The sequence below is a fragment of the Hoplias malabaricus genome, chromosome 17, assembly GCF_029633855.1.
Source record: "Hoplias malabaricus isolate fHopMal1 chromosome 17, fHopMal1.hap1, whole genome shotgun sequence".
Taxonomy (NCBI): Eukaryota; Metazoa; Chordata; class Actinopteri; order Characiformes; family Erythrinidae; genus Hoplias; species Hoplias malabaricus.
In genome coordinates this window covers 28,346,694-28,365,594 of record NC_089816.1, presented here as the reverse complement: position 1 = coordinate 28,365,594, position 18,901 = coordinate 28,346,694, and the positions used below count along the sequence as shown (strand labels likewise).

Sequence of the window (18,901 nt, the reverse complement as noted above, 5' to 3'; positions counted from 1 at the left end):
AGTGGTCCAGGTGTGTTATTAATTAGTCTAAGTGATGGTATTATAAAAATTGTTAGCACTTGAGAGCAAAACCACAGGTGTGATCATGTTTGGCCTGTATAACCCAGACAGTGAGGTGTTTTTGGACTTGGTGATACATGCTGCAGAGTGCCTGCCGTGTTTAAAACTCTTGCCCTGCAGGAACTCATTATTTATTTATCTGAAAGCGTGTCAGATGAAAGTTTGATCGGTTCAGCAGTTCGTGGCTTTTGATGCTGTGATTCTGTATGAAGTGACGTAAACAGACAGGGCTCAGGCCGCGCGCATTGTCTCTGCCCTTCCCCCTCCCCCCTCCGCCGTGAACGCGCCGCCTGATTGGCCGAGCTCAGGCCTGGAAAAAAACATTGCTCGGGGATTCAGAGAATGTACAGGCCGCAGCGGTGCAACCCGAGAAAAATAACGCGAAAGCGCTCTGCAGGCTTTCGTTAGGAGCACGGACCCGTCAAACACGCCCGTGGGAGCCAGTGACCAGGTAAAAACAGCCTCCGCCCGCGTTAGAAAAACGTTAACAGTGCAGCGGCGGGTCCGCAGGGCCTGCGCGGGCCTCAACGAGCCTGCGTAGCCGAGCTCCGTGAGAAAAATGGGGGGGACTCGCCTACAGCTCCGAGAGCCTGAATGAGACATTTCTGTACGTCTTGAACAGTAAGCGGGGAGACGGGGATGACTATACGCGGGAAGCTCTAATGCTGTAGGGAGTTGCTGATGTGTTGTAGGCGCCCGGAAAACCGACCCGCTGTCTTTCTTCTGCTTGGCTAACGCCGCCGATGCTAACTAGCAGTAAGTAAGATGGCGGTTTACAAGATGGACGCGGCTCCGCGCAGCTGCTTCATTTATACAAAAAAAAAAAAAACAGACCGGGAACTGTCTGCCTCCGAAGCACGAGTACTGCCGGCTCCTTCCCCTGAGTCTAACTTAAAACTGCTGACAAGAGAGAAATGCTGGGATATAGTTTAAAATGCTAGGACGGTTAAATTTGCGTTAACGCAGTGAACCCGTTCACGTCATCGAGAGCGAAGCTCCATGTGGGTGCGCGCGCGCCTGCGATGGCCATGATTCCGGCGGTGTCCGACTCCTGAACGAGTCGTTTGTGAGAATCGGTTCCTTTATCCGACATGAAGATCGAGTCAAGTTACAGCTGAATCAATTTGTGGCTGAATCTTGATTCGCTCCCAAAACACTTCGTACTGTACTATGGGCAGTGTGACAGTATTAGATCTTGGCAAATTACGTCCCCTAAATTTTATTTGTATTTTAATACCCCTGAAATCGTTAATATTCTTCTGAACCACCATGTCTATCTCAGGAAATTAACAAACATGTGTATTGTGCAATGCTACTATGCCTATATTCATAATACAGCTAACAAGCGCAGTCTGAGTTAAAGGCACGGGTAATGATATATAGTTCCAGAATGAACTTAAAATAGATTGTGGGCCAAAATTTCGTGGTCCCAAATAGTGAAGAGTGCATTTACAGATTGTGCTGTGATTTAAGGGTCAGTATGTATGTGTTTTGAACAATAATAATAAGGTCTCTGCATGTCTTTGTGTTTTCCACAATGAGAAACTCACTCAAATCTGAGGCCATTCCACAAAACAGGCCATTGCTCAATGTGTTGCGTGTTCTTACGTTCTTGTGTACTTGCTTGATGTCATTTTCCACTGCCAAGGTTACATTCCAATACTCAAGAACAGTTCCCCTGGGTAAAGTATCCAGATGTTGTTCTCGATCCGCCCAAAATGATGAGACTGCACCCGTTCATGACGAGAACAACCTTTAAATTCCATCATGTGCTGCGGGTTCATGAACTTGCACTTGAGATGACGTCTTATGAACGTCCTTCTCAGAGAACAGCCAGGATTTCTCCACCAAGATACTACTGCTATTGCTTACTTTGTAAATTATAGTGTTAACTCTGCAGTAGAGTAAATACCTGTGCCTCACCTAAAACATATTAATGTATAGATGCCCTGACATTTTATGCAAATGAAAAATAAACCTTGAACTTGATGAATATGCTCTGAAGTGGCACAGAGACAATAATGCATGCTGTTGTCTTCTGAGAGTTTTTAATGGTCTTTCTTCCAGTTCTCTTGGATTATAGTCAGTAGGACTAAGTTTGGCTTACATGACAATGTCTGTTAAAGAATCAATTAAAGTTAGCAATGCATTTACATCACTCACCTTGATAAAGGCAAGTCTTACTGTGAATGGAGGAGTTAATTAGGGTGACGGTTGTTATTTTGTCTCCATTCCCCCCACCCAACATTACATTCAAGACTGCATTACATACATTACAGCCAGCCTGCATTTCCATGTACTGTATAATTCAACTTGGGCTGCATGTGTGTATTCCACATATAGACTATGGTTTTGTAGCTGACACCTCTCAGCACTTGTCATTTGCAGGAGCATTAAAATCAAGGCTGGTTTTATGGTGTTTTTCACAAGTTTTTGCTTGTGCTATTTCTTTGTTATTGACACCATATTATTAAGTTGCCATTGCAATGTTACTGTCAGTCATCCTGTGATTTGAACTGCTCTGCAATTTGGACCAGACAGGAGCTTTTAAACACTATTATATTGCATTACTCTATGAATAAACTGTTGAATATAACATGGTTAAATACTTATTCCATTAGATATCTTTAAGATTAACACAGATTTTATATAAATAAAAGGACTTGACTGTGAGTTTGTTATCTGGCTATATGAGAAATCCTGCTTTGTGGAATACCCCCCCAGGTAGGGATTGTAACAGGGCTGGATTTTCCAAAAGTATCTTTGGATAAAGTTGATCCTTTAATAGGAGAATGAGTATCATGCTGTCTTTTAAACATCAAGTGAGTTTTTAAAATGATGAAAATTGTTATACTTGGTGTCTGTAGCTGAATTCCACTGTAACGGCAAGAAAAAGTCATTATATAATTTGCCACAATCCCTATGGTGGACAAGGACCGTAAAGGGACCCTTAGACCCACTTGGGCAGAGACCTCTAAAACTGTTTGTTGTTGTTGTGTAGACTAGTTTTGTAGTATGTTAGCTTAGACTTTTGTGTTGTTTTGCATGCAGGGACTGTGTTTGACCATGTGCTTTGTGTGTTTTAGCATGCAGAGGGTGTGGCATTTCTGGGCCTTTGTAAAGGCTTTTTGGTGGTTTAATGAAGGACAGTTAACCCAGTGCAAATGTCTTGTTTGATGCCAACCCAGATTCATCTAAAGTTAAAATGATACAGACATTGAAGCTGCAGATACAGATTTTTTTTTCATTTTAAAGTCATACTTTGGTTTTTCGATTTGGTGGATCTTGGGGATTCTTAGTTCTACTCAAAATAGCAAAAGTACCCGTTTTATAGAATAGTGAAAATTACATCTTTGAATAAGGTTTTATTTTCTCCGTATGCTTTTTGAGTGTTCTAGTTTTGTGCAGCCTGTCAGTCAATATAAACATCAATATCAGACTCGCTCACCAAACCAGATCTTATTTTAAATTATCAAGTTGAACGGACTTGAATTACTAAGACTTTGAATGTTTTCGCTGTCCAATTAAAAACATGTATCTCAATTTTTGTAAATATTTATTTTACTAAATCATTTAAACTCAACAGCTGTCCTTCACACTGTGTGAAAATTTCATGATGATTGGACCATCTGCTCTAAATGCTGTAATTACTTGGAATAAAATATTTTTACATTGACTTCCACTGAAAGTTTTTTTTCCCCTTCTGAAAAGTTGTGATTTTGGGAGATATGTTGTTTTTTAATTGGACAGTGACCGTATGTTTATTTGATTCACTGTACTGGACCATTTAAAGGAGTTGGTAAAGTGATTTGAACCGCCCATCTCTAGCGATATGTGCTGTGGAAAGATAGTAGCAGGAGGGGGGCTAAATGCTGTACCCACTCACTGGCCACACTTACTAGACACAGCACAATCTTTGGTTCACTGTAGATGTTAAGACAGAGATAGTAGCTCATCTGTTACTGCTATTTGTGTTGGTCATCCTCTAGTCCTTTATCATCCTGTGGGAAGTGTCCTATGTCCACTGACAAAGTTGGATGAATATTTTTAGTTTCTATGTTTAATCCCCGTTTCTGCACAACACTTACTAACTGTGCATCCACCAGCCACACGTTAGTGTTACTGCAGTGCTCTGTATTATTTATTCATTCATTTTCTGTAATACACCATCCAAATAATATCTGCAATGAGTTGTGTGAAAAGGGGCTAACAAAGTATGCAGAACACTAGAACTATAAAGTGCACCTATATGGTAGATGGAGCTAATAAAATGGAAAATGGTATTTTTTCCCCCCCAATAAAAATCACCTCCACATTGTTTGAAATGACTGTGATACAGAAGCAGGCTCAGGTTAACTTGCACTGGCCTACCAAATTACATTACCTTCCATACAATTCAGGTTATTTCCACAATGCAGTCATTTGTCCTTCACTAATTACCTGTTTTCTCCCTCTCTCTTTTGAATAGACATTTGCCTCCCAGATGCTGCAAGTACAGATTTGCTTAGGGTTTGGCACATTTGCAAATAAACAAATGTGAACGTATGTGGAGAGGTATGTGAAAAATGTAAGTTTTTTTTTGTAATAGTGTTGTCATAGTAATACATAAGAACATCTAAGTTTCACAATCACACAGCTCTAGGAGTTTGTGAGTTCAAGTCCCGCTCTGGGACTCTGTGCGGAGTTAGGTGTGTTCTCCCCGTGTCTGCGTGGGATTCCTCCGGGTGCTCTGGTTTCCTCCCACGGTCCAAAAATGCATGTTGGTAGGTGGATTGGCGACTCAAAAGTGTCCGTAGGTGTGAGTGTGTGTGTGTTGCCCTGTGAAGGACTGGCGCCTCCTCCAGGGTGTGTTCCTGCCTTGCACCCAATGATTCCAGGTAGGCTCTGGACCCACCGCGACCCTGAACTGGATCAGCGTTTACAGACAATAAATAAATAAATAAATAAAGTTAACAACCTTCCTTGTAGTTGTGTGAATGTCTGTTATGTAAAAGTAAAATTGACATGATTACATTTGTTTTCATTGTCACAAATAACTATCCTATTGTTTTATTGTCTTGTTAATATCATGTTCTTACTTTGTCTTGTTGTTGTATGTCTATTGAATATAGCACTGTGAAAAATCACAGACAATGGATCAAGGTGGAGGTGTCTTGGAGCTACACTCCCAAGATTTGAAAATGCCCCATACAATGATAATGCAAGACTTTGGTAAGAGAAGTTATAAATTATATTTTGAACAGACATGCAACATACTTTTGTTAACATGGATAAATCTGAACAATATTCTGCCAGTTGGCAATGAGGAATAGTAAATTTATGTAGTTGTCTGATCATGATAATTATGGTTTTTGCAAGATGTGTTTATCTTGCACTTTGGTGGTCTGTTTTCATGATTTGATTTCTGTTCTTTCTCTGCAGTTGCCGGAATGGGGGGGATGGCACATATAGATGGTGAGCACATTGTGGTGTCAGTCCCTGAAGCAGTGTTGGTCTCAGATGTGGTGACTGATGAGGGCATCCTGTTGGAACAAAGCTTGGAGGCAGAGGTGGTGGAAGGGCCTGACATTGGCCACGAAGACGTGATCACGGCAGAGGGAGTAATCATGTCAGAGTCCATCTTGGGGGCAGAGGTAGCCATCGAGGAGGCTCTGGATGGAGATCACCATGTCTTAACTGCTGACCTGATCGGGGAGACGGTACCTGACCAGGTTTTTGTCGGTGACCTCATGTCTGTGCATGAGGACAGTCCTCTGGACCACGAGCTGGTTTCAGAAGAGGTTATGGTTGCAGATACAGAGGCTGTCATCCAGGCACATGAGACAATGCCTACCGCTGTTACCCTCAAGAATGTTGACGATGATGATGATGATGGCAAGAGCACTTCAGAGGACTACCTCATGATCTCATGTTAGTTAATGCCTACTTAAATACCTGACCTGCTCTTTTTGTTTGAGTACAGATCTGTGTATAGTGGGTCTAAAATTAAGAAGCTCCCAGTGACTTGGTTGGCAGTAACCTTCAGGGACTTCCGTGTAGATCTCCTGGAACCTAAATATTTATATCTACAAAGCAGAATGTGAGACGCACCTGGTTATGCACTCATAAATGTAATTTTCCCCCCCACTTTGCAGTGGATGATGTAGGGGAGAAGTTGGATATCGGTGACACACCGTTAAAGATCAGTGCAGAGGTGGGCGAAGATGATGATGGATCAAAGCAGGATGAATTTGGCTCTGAGGTCATCAAAGTGTACATCTTTAAGGCCGAAGGAGATGAAGATGTGGAAATAGGTGAGAAATTGGTTGACCATTTTATGACAGATGACAGAGTATTTGACACCACTGCCTTGATTTAAATGTATGTCACAGTTAACGTCCTTCTAAAGACACATATTTGCCATTTTGTTTGTTTTACACAGTTCAAACTCATCTTCGCACTCCTACATTTCCAACACTGATATTCAGATCAAGGGGCAGCACTTGATATCAGAAGTGGAGCAAAATGAGAATGACATGTTTAATTAAATGCATTCTGACTTAGGCAGCCCACCCAAAGCTCACTGGATTGCCTTGTTTCACAGTGTGTGGGTTGGTGGGAGCACCACATCTTCAAATTTATGTGCAAATACTCTTCAAGGTTAATGTTGTTGACATTGAAAACATGCTTCTTTCAGTTTGCTATAGTTTTTGATTTGCACTATTTTGACTGTTACTGATGTTGGTGTAGGTGAAACAGAGGTGGTGTCAGAGAACGATTTCCCCAATGGGCATGTAGTTTTGGAGCCAACAAGCACAGGTCGACTGCCCAGGGAGAAGATGGTCTACATGGCAGTGAAGGACACCAGCCAAGGAGACGAGGACATCAGTGAGTTTTAAGGGGGTTAAGGGTGATGTAAGCATAGAGCACACTGGTAATAATTACTCTAGTAATGAAGTGTTGTTCATGCTCACTTTTTGGAGGGATTGAGACCTCTACAGTGGCTCTGAGTTTAGAGTCACAGCAGCTTGTTTTAACACTTGTAGATTTCATGTAATGAAAATTGTTGATGGTTGTTAAATTCTGATAGGTAATGAGTTTTAATCTGTTGTAGAATATGGTTGGTATGTTTTTGGAACGATAGAGGCAAGTGATATGGAACATTTTACTATGTTGCATCATTGTTAAATTTAATAATGAATAGGTGTGAAAAGATGCACTCTTTCAATTCGATTCTGCATTCTGTATTCACAATTTGATTTACTCATGATATTTGAACAAAACAGCATATTTGGTCCCCTGCCATGAAAATAATTTTTACTCTTGTACCTTCACCGTATTAAATTAAAGTATAAACACCCTTTTTATTTATTTCTGAAGCACTGTCAGTGTAAAATACAGCGAGCATTTCTTATATGGAATTTGGAAATGTGGTGCTATTGTAAAAGCTTTGCCATACATTAAATAACCAATTTTAAAAAGTCAAGGTACACAAACAAGCTCGAGAACAGGTCATCTGATTGCGCCATGTGAGATTGGCGCCATGTGGGAAGTGAGCATGGAGCTTGGAGTAGTCACAGCGTGCACAACTGCTTCCCTCTGGGCTTTTAGATTTTAGGATATTCCTTTAATGTTATATACTTAACCCCCTGAAGTTGGCTCTCCGGGAGGAATAAAACAAAATATCTACCATTTAAGTTTCTAGGGGGGGAAAAAAAACTCCCCACTGAGTTATTTAAGTAAAAACACATCCCCAGAGACTTTGAACGGTGTATATTACAAACATAGATAGAAGTGGAATATAGGTTTAGGCGATTGTGAAAGAAACAAATGTAACAAGGCATGCTTCAGTCAGCTTTTCAGGAAAAATGGAGAAAAATGTTGCTGCAGATTCAAAACATAACGAGCATCCACAATTTCCCCTTCAGCAGTTTCCACTGCAGAGAAATCAGCTGCAGTGCTAACAAGGGCTGGAATGTGGCATGGGATGTGCTAATGTGAGTTAAAATGATTGTGACTTCTAATGTTCAAACAGTACTACTGCATTCAATGGCAAAATATGCAGAATGTCACATTTCTTCGTTGAGATGCATGTCATGATGCTTCTAATCCTAATAATGAACAAGACAGTATGTTGTATTTAAAGTCAAATGGCATGTTTCTGTGTGTAGATGTTTCAGAGATGACTGACCAGGTGTACATGGAGGTGATTGTTGGAGAAGATGAGGCTCCTGCCATTCAGGAAGCACAATTGGAGGACTTGCCATCTAAAAAGACCTTTGTTCCTGTGGCATGGGCTGCTGCTTATGGTTTGTCAGTTTTCTATTTTCAATATTTTGCAATATTACTCATCAGATTCTGTCAGTTGAAGATGTATTTATAGACGTGTTTTGAGGAAATATATACAGTTAAAAAAACATTCCCCATACCCTGTACCTGTGAACAACCTGATGGCCAGAACATATATTAACCATGCTGCTGTCTTAATACAGGAAACAATTTGCAGTCCCAGTTGGAGAGCAAGAATGGTGCAGCCACTCCCTACCTGCAAATTACTGACAGCATCAGCACAAGCAGAGCTCTCAAACAGAAGATCAAGAAGAAGCGGAAAGGAGAGACTCGTCAGTGCCAAACTGGTATGACTGGTATTGCTCCATATCCATGAATGAGTTTTAGATGTATTAAGTTTGCAGATGATAAAGCAAGCAATCCTCTGTTTCAGCTGTAATTATTGGTCCTGATGGTCAGCCGCTGACAGTCTATCCGTGCCACATCTGCGGGAAGAAGTTCAAGTCGCGGGGATTTCTGAAGCGCCACATGAAGAACCATCCGGATCACATGTTCAAGAAAAAGTACCAGTGCACAGACTGTGACTTCACCACCAACAAAAAGGTCAGCTTTCACAACCACTTGGAGAGCCACAAGCTAATCATCAAAAATGAAAAGATTCCAGAGTACACAGAGTACACGCGGCACTACAGAGAGGCTAGCCCCCTCAGCCCCAACAAGCTTATCCTGCGGGACAAGGAGCCCAAGCTCCACAAGTGCAAGTACTGCGAATACGAGACTGCAGAACAGGGCTTGCTCAATCGGCACCTGCTGGCTGTGCACAGCAAAAACTTTGCCCATGTGTGTGTGGAGTGTGCCAAAGGCTTCCGCCATCCATCTGAGCTCAAGAAGCACATGAGGACACACACAGGGGAGAAACCCTATCACTGCCAGCACTGTGACTTCCGCTGTGCTGACCAGTCCAATCTAAAGACTCACATAAAGAGCAAACATGGCACTGACTTGCCCTTCAAGTGTGGCCACTGCCCACAGGCTTTTGCAGATGACAAGGAGCTGCAAAGGCACATGGACATCTTCCAGGGCCACAAGACTCATCAGTGCCCACACTGCGATCACAAGAGCACCAACTCTAGTGACTTGAAGCGCCACATCATCTCTGTGCACACCAAGGACTTCCCACACAAGTGTGATGTGTGTGAGAAAGGTTTCCACAGGCCTTCAGAACTCAAGAAACACTCAGAGACACACAAGGGGAACAGGGTGCACCAGTGCCGGCACTGCGACTTTAAAATCTCAGACCCTTTTACTCTGAGCCGGCACATCCTCTCTGTACACACCAAGGACCTGCCTTTTAAGTGCAAACGCTGCAAGCGTGGCTTCAGGCATCAGACCGAACTCAAAAAACACATGAAAACACACAATGGCCGCAAGGTCTACCAGTGCCAGTATTGTGAATATAACACGGCAGATGCTTCGGGTTTCAAACGGCACGTCATATCCATCCACACTAAGGACTACCCTCACAGGTGTGACTACTGCAAGAAGGGTTTCAGACGGCCCTCCGAAAAGAACCAGCACATAATGCGGCATCACAAAGAGACACTGATGTAACATTTCACCCATCCCTTCCCTCCACCTCATAAACTAGAGCCCAAATTACACTGCAGACAATGACCACAAATAGGAGAGTGTAGCCTCATAATTGCAAAAACGTTTGAATTGTTATTTACTCTTTTAACCTGCAGGTTTTTCGAAAGCATTTTCAGATAACCCTTCGAGAATGAAAGCAGAGGAGGGTTTTATGTAAATGTATGAAATTAGAGGAGCAAAGTCAGTTTTTAGTTCATCATTGTCCATGAAAAATAACAACAAAAACACTTACCTGCCTGCATCCCAAATGTTTATATTTTTGTACTATTCCCAAATGCTGCGAGTAAATAATGTCCTCAACGTTAATTGGCTAAGTGATGCTTGAAATGTGCTCTCATTTGAAAAACATTTTCCTAGTATGACACTTAACAAGCCTTCCTGTAATCATTTTGGTGTTGGTTGCATTGTACTATTTCAGCAAGTGTTTTACAAACTGATGTCCCCCCCCCCCCCCAAATGTATTTATTTAATTTTTTATGTTTTTTCTTTTCAAAGCAATATCAGTCTCGCTGGGCGTTTAAACTGGTCTTCTGTGGTATCTAAATTATCTCTATTCGCGTGTTTACATATGTATTGCACATTTGTAAACATGCATATTTAGTGTGAGAGGATATAGCTACATACACTTAGAAGTAGAAGTCTCGCTGAACACCAGGTTCCTTTCCCAAAGGTTTTCACGCTGATACATGCTCGGCTCTTCTTCTTGGTCAACAAATGAATTCACTGTAGTAAAAATAAATTGAGCATTTAACTGTTACCTTTGTGAATGCCACTATAAGATTTAACGTGAGTGTATACTGAATTACGTGTAACACATGTAACTTGCGAAATGTGCACTTATGAGCAACTATTTGGATTTCAACCTGCAGTCATGCCTTACTTTCATTGTACTTTTCTTGCACTGAAATCAGTAAATTGAACACTTTTTTGTTTTTTTTAAATAACACATCGCAATTGTACAGTTGTGATCTAGCTACTCATTTACAGCAAGGTCAGAGAGTGTTTTTATATTTTATTTTATTTTTTATTCATACATCCAAGATACTTAAGTCTATTCTTCCACTATGCAAAATAAAATATACTGAGGTGTTACCTGGAGGTGATAAGAAGACCAGAAACTCTTCATGTCAACATAAATTTGATGATTCTCTACTTTTAATGAGCATATGAGTGTAAATGGCTAATTATCACATTTGAAAATATGTTACAAATAACATTTATGCTGATACTGACTGTCAGTTACTATTTTTGTTTTATGGCACCCAAAGTCGGGCACTTTTTATTTTATTTATTTATTTTTAAATCTGGTGTGTGTAAATACAGCACATATTACACACGGAATTACAGCGTGGGGGTAAGTATATTACACAAATTAAAACATAGACTCATGAGTCTGCACACAGAATCCTTGTATTGTTCGTATTCTATCAGGCATTACAAAAACGTTATTGGCAGAGCCTTGGTATATTTAATTTTGTAAAAAAAAAAAACATGGTACAATGCAAATATGTTATATACACACACACACACACATTCAGTGGCTTGGTGTCAAATAGTGCCCTGTGGAGAAACTGATTCAGATTTAATTACAACGGTGGTCATGATGTCTACAACAAATATAATTGGTTCACTGGTCATTTAATTTAAAAATCCAGTTAAAGCCACTGAATAAGGTTCTGGAGAATAGCTGTTGATATTTGATAACAAAAGCTCAGTATACACACCCATCCTTAAGTGCTGCTTCAGAAGGAACACGCAAAAATTAATGTAGTCTCCCCTGCCACACCCCTGCCCTCAGCCTGTGCATGAGCATGAACTCACACTCTGACTGACTGACTGAAATAGTGTTGTGTCCTATTACAGAGTCAGGGCTGAGTAAGAACCCTAGACTTTATTTTTTCCATTGTGTAAAACAAACGAGAAAATGCTTTATTTGGGGTGGTTATTTTGCTTTACTCAATCTACAGGCATCAGGTGTAGTGATTTATTAATGGAATAAATTTGTGAGCAGTTTGTTTTATACAGTGCGTTTTAAATCAAACGAGCCCAAATGATTACATCTCAGTTATGCAGAATAAAAAAATCGAAATAGCATTTATTACTAATATCAGCACGTACAAACCTTCCCGAAACACTCAATTACATGGTTATACTCAATTTATTCAGCTTTTTTTAATGAGCCCAGTATTGAGAGGATATATATATATATATATATATATTAATCCTAGTATGAATTAAATATTTAGTTCTTCCTGCAGTAAAATATATATATGTTAGTTTTGAGTGAAATATAGCAAAGAATAAAAGCTTGGTGTTTGGGGATTGAGGACCACTGTCTTAGGCAGGAAGACCTAGACATGTTCCCTCTCTTTGAGAATTACGGTGAAATTATGCCTGTCGTTAGTGAATATCACTGCCAAGAAGGGGTGTGCTTGGTCTTCAGCAAAGATTATGTAGATGGTATGTATCAAGTAACATCCAAATTAATTCCAGTTCTTAAAGTTTCCCAGCAGAATGTTGCCCATCCTAAATGAGACATGCATCAGCCAATCGACTGGATAAAAGGCAGCATGTTACTTTAGCCCAGGCTACCTATTTTCATTGCTCCATGTTCAAGTTCTGATACTCTGGTACTGATGGTCTTAATGTAGGCTCTTTCAGCCATGGACAGGTGTCAGCATGAATATTGTGATTGGTCTGTGGCTTCAAAGCCCCGTACATAGCAATCCGTGATTTCTATCAGAGCCAGCATTATCTTTTTTCAGCAATTTGTGCTATAGTAGCTCTTCTGTGGGTATGGACCAGATGGACTAACGAACCCTCTCCGTGTTCCTCAGTGAATTCTGGGTCACCAGTTCATTGATTGTCCTTCTTTGAGCCACTTTTGGTAGGTACTAACCACTGCAAACAGTGGGGGAATACAACAAGAGAACATAAGAAATTGGCCTCTGCCAATCTTACCCAGATCTTGACACTTGCTGATTTCCTTGCTTCAAACACATGCTTATTGTACCCCACTACTTGAGAGGAGCCATTGTAGCTGGATGAGTTTTCATGTCACTTTTCAGTGTATATATATATATATATATATATATATATATATATATATATATAAGGTTTTTAATCGGTTCTTAAAACACAACAATTTAACTCAACAGCAGTATGTTAGAAGACTGAAGTACATTGCAGTGCAGCATTGGGGTAACTGCAAACATTGAGGCAAACCTCCTGATTTGCTGCTGGACTAAACTACTGTAAATTTGTGAACATATGCTCATCCAGCATTTCCTCCTTTTTTCTGAAGTAACAGCCTGTGACGGCATACAACCACAAGAATAATAGGGAGGTCCTGTGCTGATAGATGATTAATCACAAATTTCTCAATGGAGCTCCTATAACTCCGAGAACATCTCCAAGGCCACACAGCCAGACCCACTAGCCTACAACTGGCATAACGGTTTAGCCTAGCATACTGGAAAAAAGACCCTTTCTTTTTACCTATTTACTGACACTTTGGCTAGGTAAACATATTAGACAGGTTTCCAGTGCATAAACAGACAGGAGAGCTGGCAAATGGTGAGGAAACGCCTTGTTTAATTTCTCTGTAGATTATACAAGCTGAGCTGGGTGTGTACAAATCTATGTCCACATTTGGAAAACCCTACCTTAATTGAATGTATTCTATAAGGGGCTAATTGTTTGGCTTAAAACAGACACTGCAACCTTACCTCAGTAAAACAGGTCGACATACCTTTGTGATGACAGCCTTCCTCCTGTGGCTTGTGTCTTGTTTTATCTTCATCTCTTTTGTGCACAATTTAATAAAATTCCTGTTTTTACATACCATTTTAAAAGGAGCGACCTTATTCTGCTAAAACATTAAACAATGCCTGCAGTACTTAATGAAACAGCATTAAAACAAGCCATGAGCCATTAACAAGTCAAAATTGTGTTGGCAAAACTTAGCTGAAAAGTTTGAACTTTAGTATTCTTTATTGCTTTTAAACATGACGTAGCACACAGACAGAAGACCACAGTGAGGGCAAACATATTGACAAACTCAAAAACGAACTTAAGATGACAACATATACATAAAAGAAAATTAATGAAACACAGGGACAAACCACATTCGGTAATGCAACCAAACCATAACAGAGAATGTTAAAAATTATTTTCTGAACCATGGAGAACCTTAGCATTGAAATGCATTTTATAAAAATAAACATGTCCCATGCTGCATATTTATAATATACTCTTTAAAATATATATACTATTAATCTCTATGATACATTACTACTATAAATTATAAGATAGAGTTGTGATATTTGTCCTGTACAAAACAGTGAAAGATTTGGATAAATCTTCACAATGCTAGTATTGAATATATTCTCAAAATGGTTTTAAGCTTCACAAAGATATCATATCTTTTACAGTGTTTTTCTTTACAAGTTAAATAGAGAAGAGTACACTTTTGTGAGAAAATCCCACTTGTATTCTCTTTGACTTGTATACTCTTCCGTACCCAGTAACAGTCATCCAGCAAAGTGTTGACTCGACAGTGTCCGCTCTTTATAAATTCAGGGTAAAAGATTAGGAGGTTAGCATGCAAAACACCAGAGCAATGATATGTGAAATGTTACAGGTACATAACAAAGCACGGCTAGAGAGGTTATTATTATGGTGATCTTTCATTTTTATCATTTAGTTCAGAAACTGCAAGATGAGGAGGCAGACGTCTTCAGACAGAAAACAGCTGTTGATTTTATTAAAATACATATAAAACTACTCTGTGAGTTTCTGTAATATCCTGTAGGGTGCACAATGGAATGACAACACAAGAAATTTCCATAATAAAGGGTTTCAAATAAGATATAGGGGAGACGTCTAAACATAGGGAAGGCTGAAATATTTTTAAACATTACATTTTTAACATTATTAGAAAAGCAAAACCTTGTGTAGGAATAGTTCAATTTTAGCATGATAAAATGGTTTGTATGTAGATCTCACAAGTTTCTTTATCACACTGTTCCTGGATGAAACATTTCTGGGACTTCCCAAAGTGTGGAGTGAAATATATATTGTGTATTTGATGTGAAAGTGAAAGTGACACTGTTTGTGCATTCCCAAGACAGAACTCTTTTCTTTCCGTCCATTCGTTTTGCCATGAGGTCAAGTGATATCTATTCTGATGCAAAACCCGGTCTGAAAGGAACTTACATCAGTGAGATTGGAAATCTGCTACATCGTCTGCCCTGAGCAGGTGTTCCATTCCACCACCTTGTGAGAGTGGGCCCTAGTGTGTTCATGAACATCCTTTTCAAACGTGGCAATTTAGTCTCTGGTGGAGATGTATGTCCAAACAGTGATTGTGAGATTGCAACAAGGGAGTACTCAAATTCATGTCACAAGTTTCAAAAGTGTACAAACAAGCACATCACCAAATAACCATCGCTTTCACTACCTAATTCACAGAATCTGCTACTGAACATTTTCTCTGCAATAGTTTTGCCCCAGGGCATGTATCTGAGTTTATATATTATTCCTCTGCAATATTTGTTACAGATTTTTACATAGTGTATAAGTACCCCAAATTTATATTTTAAATATGTGAAAATTAAAAAAACAATCAAACAAACAAACACTGAGTCAATGAGTCAACAGCAAAGATCAAATCATGTAAAAGGACTTTAAGTGTGTAGCCCAGTTGATCATCCAAATGGCAGGGAGGTGAAAGATGGTTCTATAGCTTCCCTTGTCCCAAAGTACAAGGTAGTCAGGGGTCCTGTGCAAGGAAAGTAGAGCAACTTAGTGCTGGCACTACTCTGTAAACATGTAATGGGTTTTATGTAATCTGTCTGACAGTGAACCACGAAAAGATCTATTAAAATGTAAACAAAATGAATAAGAGATGACCAAGAGTGTTGTACAGCATTACCCATGCTGAGCTGTCATATCCTCTTGTGCAAAAGGAAGTTTATTTGCTGGGCAAAGTTTTGATGGAACGAGTAAGAGAGCCCATGTTGGTTGAGGTGGGGAGTTGTGGACTTGCACTTTTTGTGGGCAAGCTGCTGGAATGTCCCATTGCTTCCTCAGCAGCACGAAGAAGAAGAGTGTAGTTGACTGCAACCTCTTCTACCTTTCGTAAAAGCTGTAGCCTTTGGGTTTCAGATCGTACACCCCGCACTAACCGAATAAATGTCTGAGTTAAGCTGCACAGCACTTGGAAGCTGGCTGTGACAGCACTTAACATTCGTGAAGGACTCTTCTCAACACTTGCCACTCGTCTACACGATGCCCTGAACTCTTTGAAGCGGACTGCAAGTTCCTGCTTATATTCCGCCAACCTTGCGGGAGGCATGCGAGGTTCACTCTCAATCTGGGGACTGTTGGCACATTGACGTAAAATAGAAAGCAGCTCATTGGCATCAAGTTGTGCGTTTAGAAAACCATCAGGTAGGCAGAACGTTTTTCCCTGCAGGGACTGCACACGTGCCAAGCTTGACTCCAAGTTGCCACAGGCCCGCAGGTCAATCTCCTGAGTTTGTGGTTCCTCCTCTTCTTCTTCTTCCTCTCCACTGCAATCCTCAGCATCAAGTACCTGTAGTGTCTTGCTAACTACAGGCATAGCTCTTGAATCCAGCTGCATTCCAGGCAAGACCTGGAGTGGAATTGAATATGATAGTTCATCCTTTTCACTGCTTTCATCAGCTGCCTCACATTTTCGATAGCAAAAACAAAAGGAGCAGCATTTTTCCCTGTCCTCATTGTCTTCGCTCGGTATACCTAGCAGAACTTCCGTGGTTCCCTCCCGACTCTCACGAAGAAGCTCTTCACCTTGGATAAAGAATACTCCCTTCTTTTTTGCATCTCCACCTTGAGTGTGTATTGGTTCCACTGGAGTTGGTAGTCTTAGTCCTGTAGCCCTAACCCTTTCCATCTCCTTCTCCAAACTTTTTGTTTTGGTAGATTTGACTTCAGCATAAAGGGGTGTGCTGTCATTGTTGTCAATCTCCCCAATACTATATCTCCGTTGTAGCTTTTTGTAGTGTGGTGCTCCAATGCATTCTGAGCGAGAGGTGCATGTTGGTAAACATGACAAAGTAGAATCTCTGGGCTCCCTTGACTCCAGACTTGTGGAGCGGATTCGTGTTGTTTTGATCTCCAAAGTCTGAGGTCGCCTTGTGGCCCCTTGAATATGTGGGGATTTGGGCTTTGCAGGGGGAGTTTGGGAGGTTGTCCTCTCTCTTCCTCTGTGCTCCATTACTGAACCTACTGGAGTATCAGGGAGACGCATTCCCCTACACATTCTTTTGCAATCACAGCTACGTCGCTGCTCTCGTGAGATGCCAGGGACTTTCTGTACTGGGCTTGTGCGCAGCTGACAGGAACATGGAGTACCAGAAGGGATGGGAGATGACCCTTGGGGCAAGAATTCCCCCTGTGAAGTTTTAGGCTTCAGCAGTTCTTCCAGGAATTCTAATTCGTATTGCCTCACCTTCTGAAGTTGTGCACGGCGTTCATCTGTCTCCCGCCGCAGACGGGCAGGAAATGTGGCTGAAATTAGATTTCTGATGCTCAAAAAAGGAGCACTACGCTGTGATTTGGCTTTGCTGTTTGCCTGTTTCTTATACTCTGCTCCAGGAATAGTTGCACCCTTTTCTGCACTGCTTAAAACATGTGTAGTATCCACTAGCACAGGCACACTCTTAGTGCTTTTCTGTGGTTCAGCAGAAATTTTACTCTTGGAACTATCTGTCTTGGTTTCAGGTATATCTTTTCTTTCCAATTTCACAGGCATAACTGGGGAATACTTTGTTGGTGGAAGGACTTTAGGTTTAGCTAAGTTTACATCAGGTGTTCTGACTGTATTCTCTTTGTTGCTGGCTAACTGCAGTCCTTTGGCACGAAGTCGCTCATCATCAGTAGGGGATGATGAGTGGAACACAACCACTTTTTGGGTCTGTGGGTCTTTTATTCGCAGTTGTGGCCCAGGCTCCTGCCGAACTGGACAGGTGCAGAACAAGTCATCAGCTGGCAGTAGGGCCTTTGAACTAGAAGGCTTATTGGTCTCACTTGAGGCAGTCTCGGCATCTTGGCACATGTTTGTTGGAGTAATCTTGGCAGAAGAAGTTCTGTCCACAGGCAAGAGTATAGGTAAGGCTTTGTTGGTAGTTTCTGGGGTTGAATGCCCAGAACCTTTCTCCTTGTCTTTTTCAAAGGTTGCAGGGCTCAGCTTACCCTCTTTAGAACAAAGTGATTTTTCCTCTTTGCTGATCGCAGAAATGTCATCTTGTTCAGGAACTTTTAACTCATCAGTGGTAAGAGAAACCAGGTCTGCAGAGCACTCTTTGGTGGGTTCTGATACTGTTTTCTCTGCATCCTGGTCACTCTTTACTGCATCTTGTGATTTACCTTGCTCCAAAGGAGTGCCGGAGGGTACCGCCCCTTGACTGGGACTGATTTTCAAGGGCATTGTTTTTGTGAGGATCACAGGCTTTGGTGGGCAGCCACCACGGATTTGACCCATAGAAAAAGACCCTCCTCCAATTGCCTGGGTTGTGCATCCAGGTATTGTCAGAGGAAAGTCTCGTCGACTGAATATCCGCTCCTTGTTGATGTGATGGGCCAAAAGGTAGGCCTGGTTCTGATGCTGTTTCATGGCAGACACCATTTCAGACACATCAGTTAGTTCTGATGAGTTAGTTTCATGTCCAGAGTCGAGAGAAGACTCTGGAGTAATGGCTGCCAGAACAATCAACCCTAAGAGAGACGAGAAACAGGAAAGTATTAGAGTGATAAAGTGTCTTAATAAACAGTAAAACAAAGGATCCCAATGAGTCCAATGAGGAATTCTTGTAAGATTCCAGTTTTTTGTACAACACAGGTTTTTTTTAATTTTTTTGCTTGTATGAACCTATGTAAT

General features: G+C 40.9%; 2 protein-coding genes across 3 annotated transcripts in view; one reads left to right on the top strand and one right to left on the bottom strand.

The window, feature by feature from the left end:
• Positions 1-243: 243 nt before the first annotated feature.
• Positions 244-10,735, top strand: znf711 (zinc finger protein 711). 2 transcript variants are annotated; one of them, XM_066649823.1, is made up of 9 exons: positions 244-511; positions 4,529-4,614; positions 5,172-5,271; positions 5,482-5,970; positions 6,195-6,353; positions 6,790-6,927; positions 8,211-8,348; positions 8,532-8,675; positions 8,762-10,735. In XM_066649823.1, exons 3-9 carry the CDS (start codon positions 5,193-5,195, stop codon positions 9,937-9,939), a joined length of 2,325 nt encoding a protein of 774 aa, XP_066505920.1. In that variant the 5' UTR covers positions 244-511; positions 4,529-4,614; positions 5,172-5,192; the 3' UTR covers positions 9,940-10,735. The 2 variants fall into 2 exon arrangements, with proteins under 2 accessions (XP_066505920.1, XP_066505921.1); XM_066649824.1 differs by having other exon boundaries at positions 4,529-4,627.
• A 3,322-nt stretch (positions 10,736-14,057) lies between these two features.
• Positions 14,058-18,901, bottom strand: part of frmpd3 (FERM and PDZ domain containing 3) — a 180,498-nt gene continuing 175,654 nt past the window's right edge. The window contains exon 17 of the mRNA XM_066649571.1: positions 14,058-18,738. Coding sequence (XP_066505668.1) covers positions 15,953-18,738 — 2,786 coding nt within the window. The 3' untranslated portion in view covers positions 14,058-15,952. The remainder of the gene's footprint in view (positions 18,739-18,901) is intronic.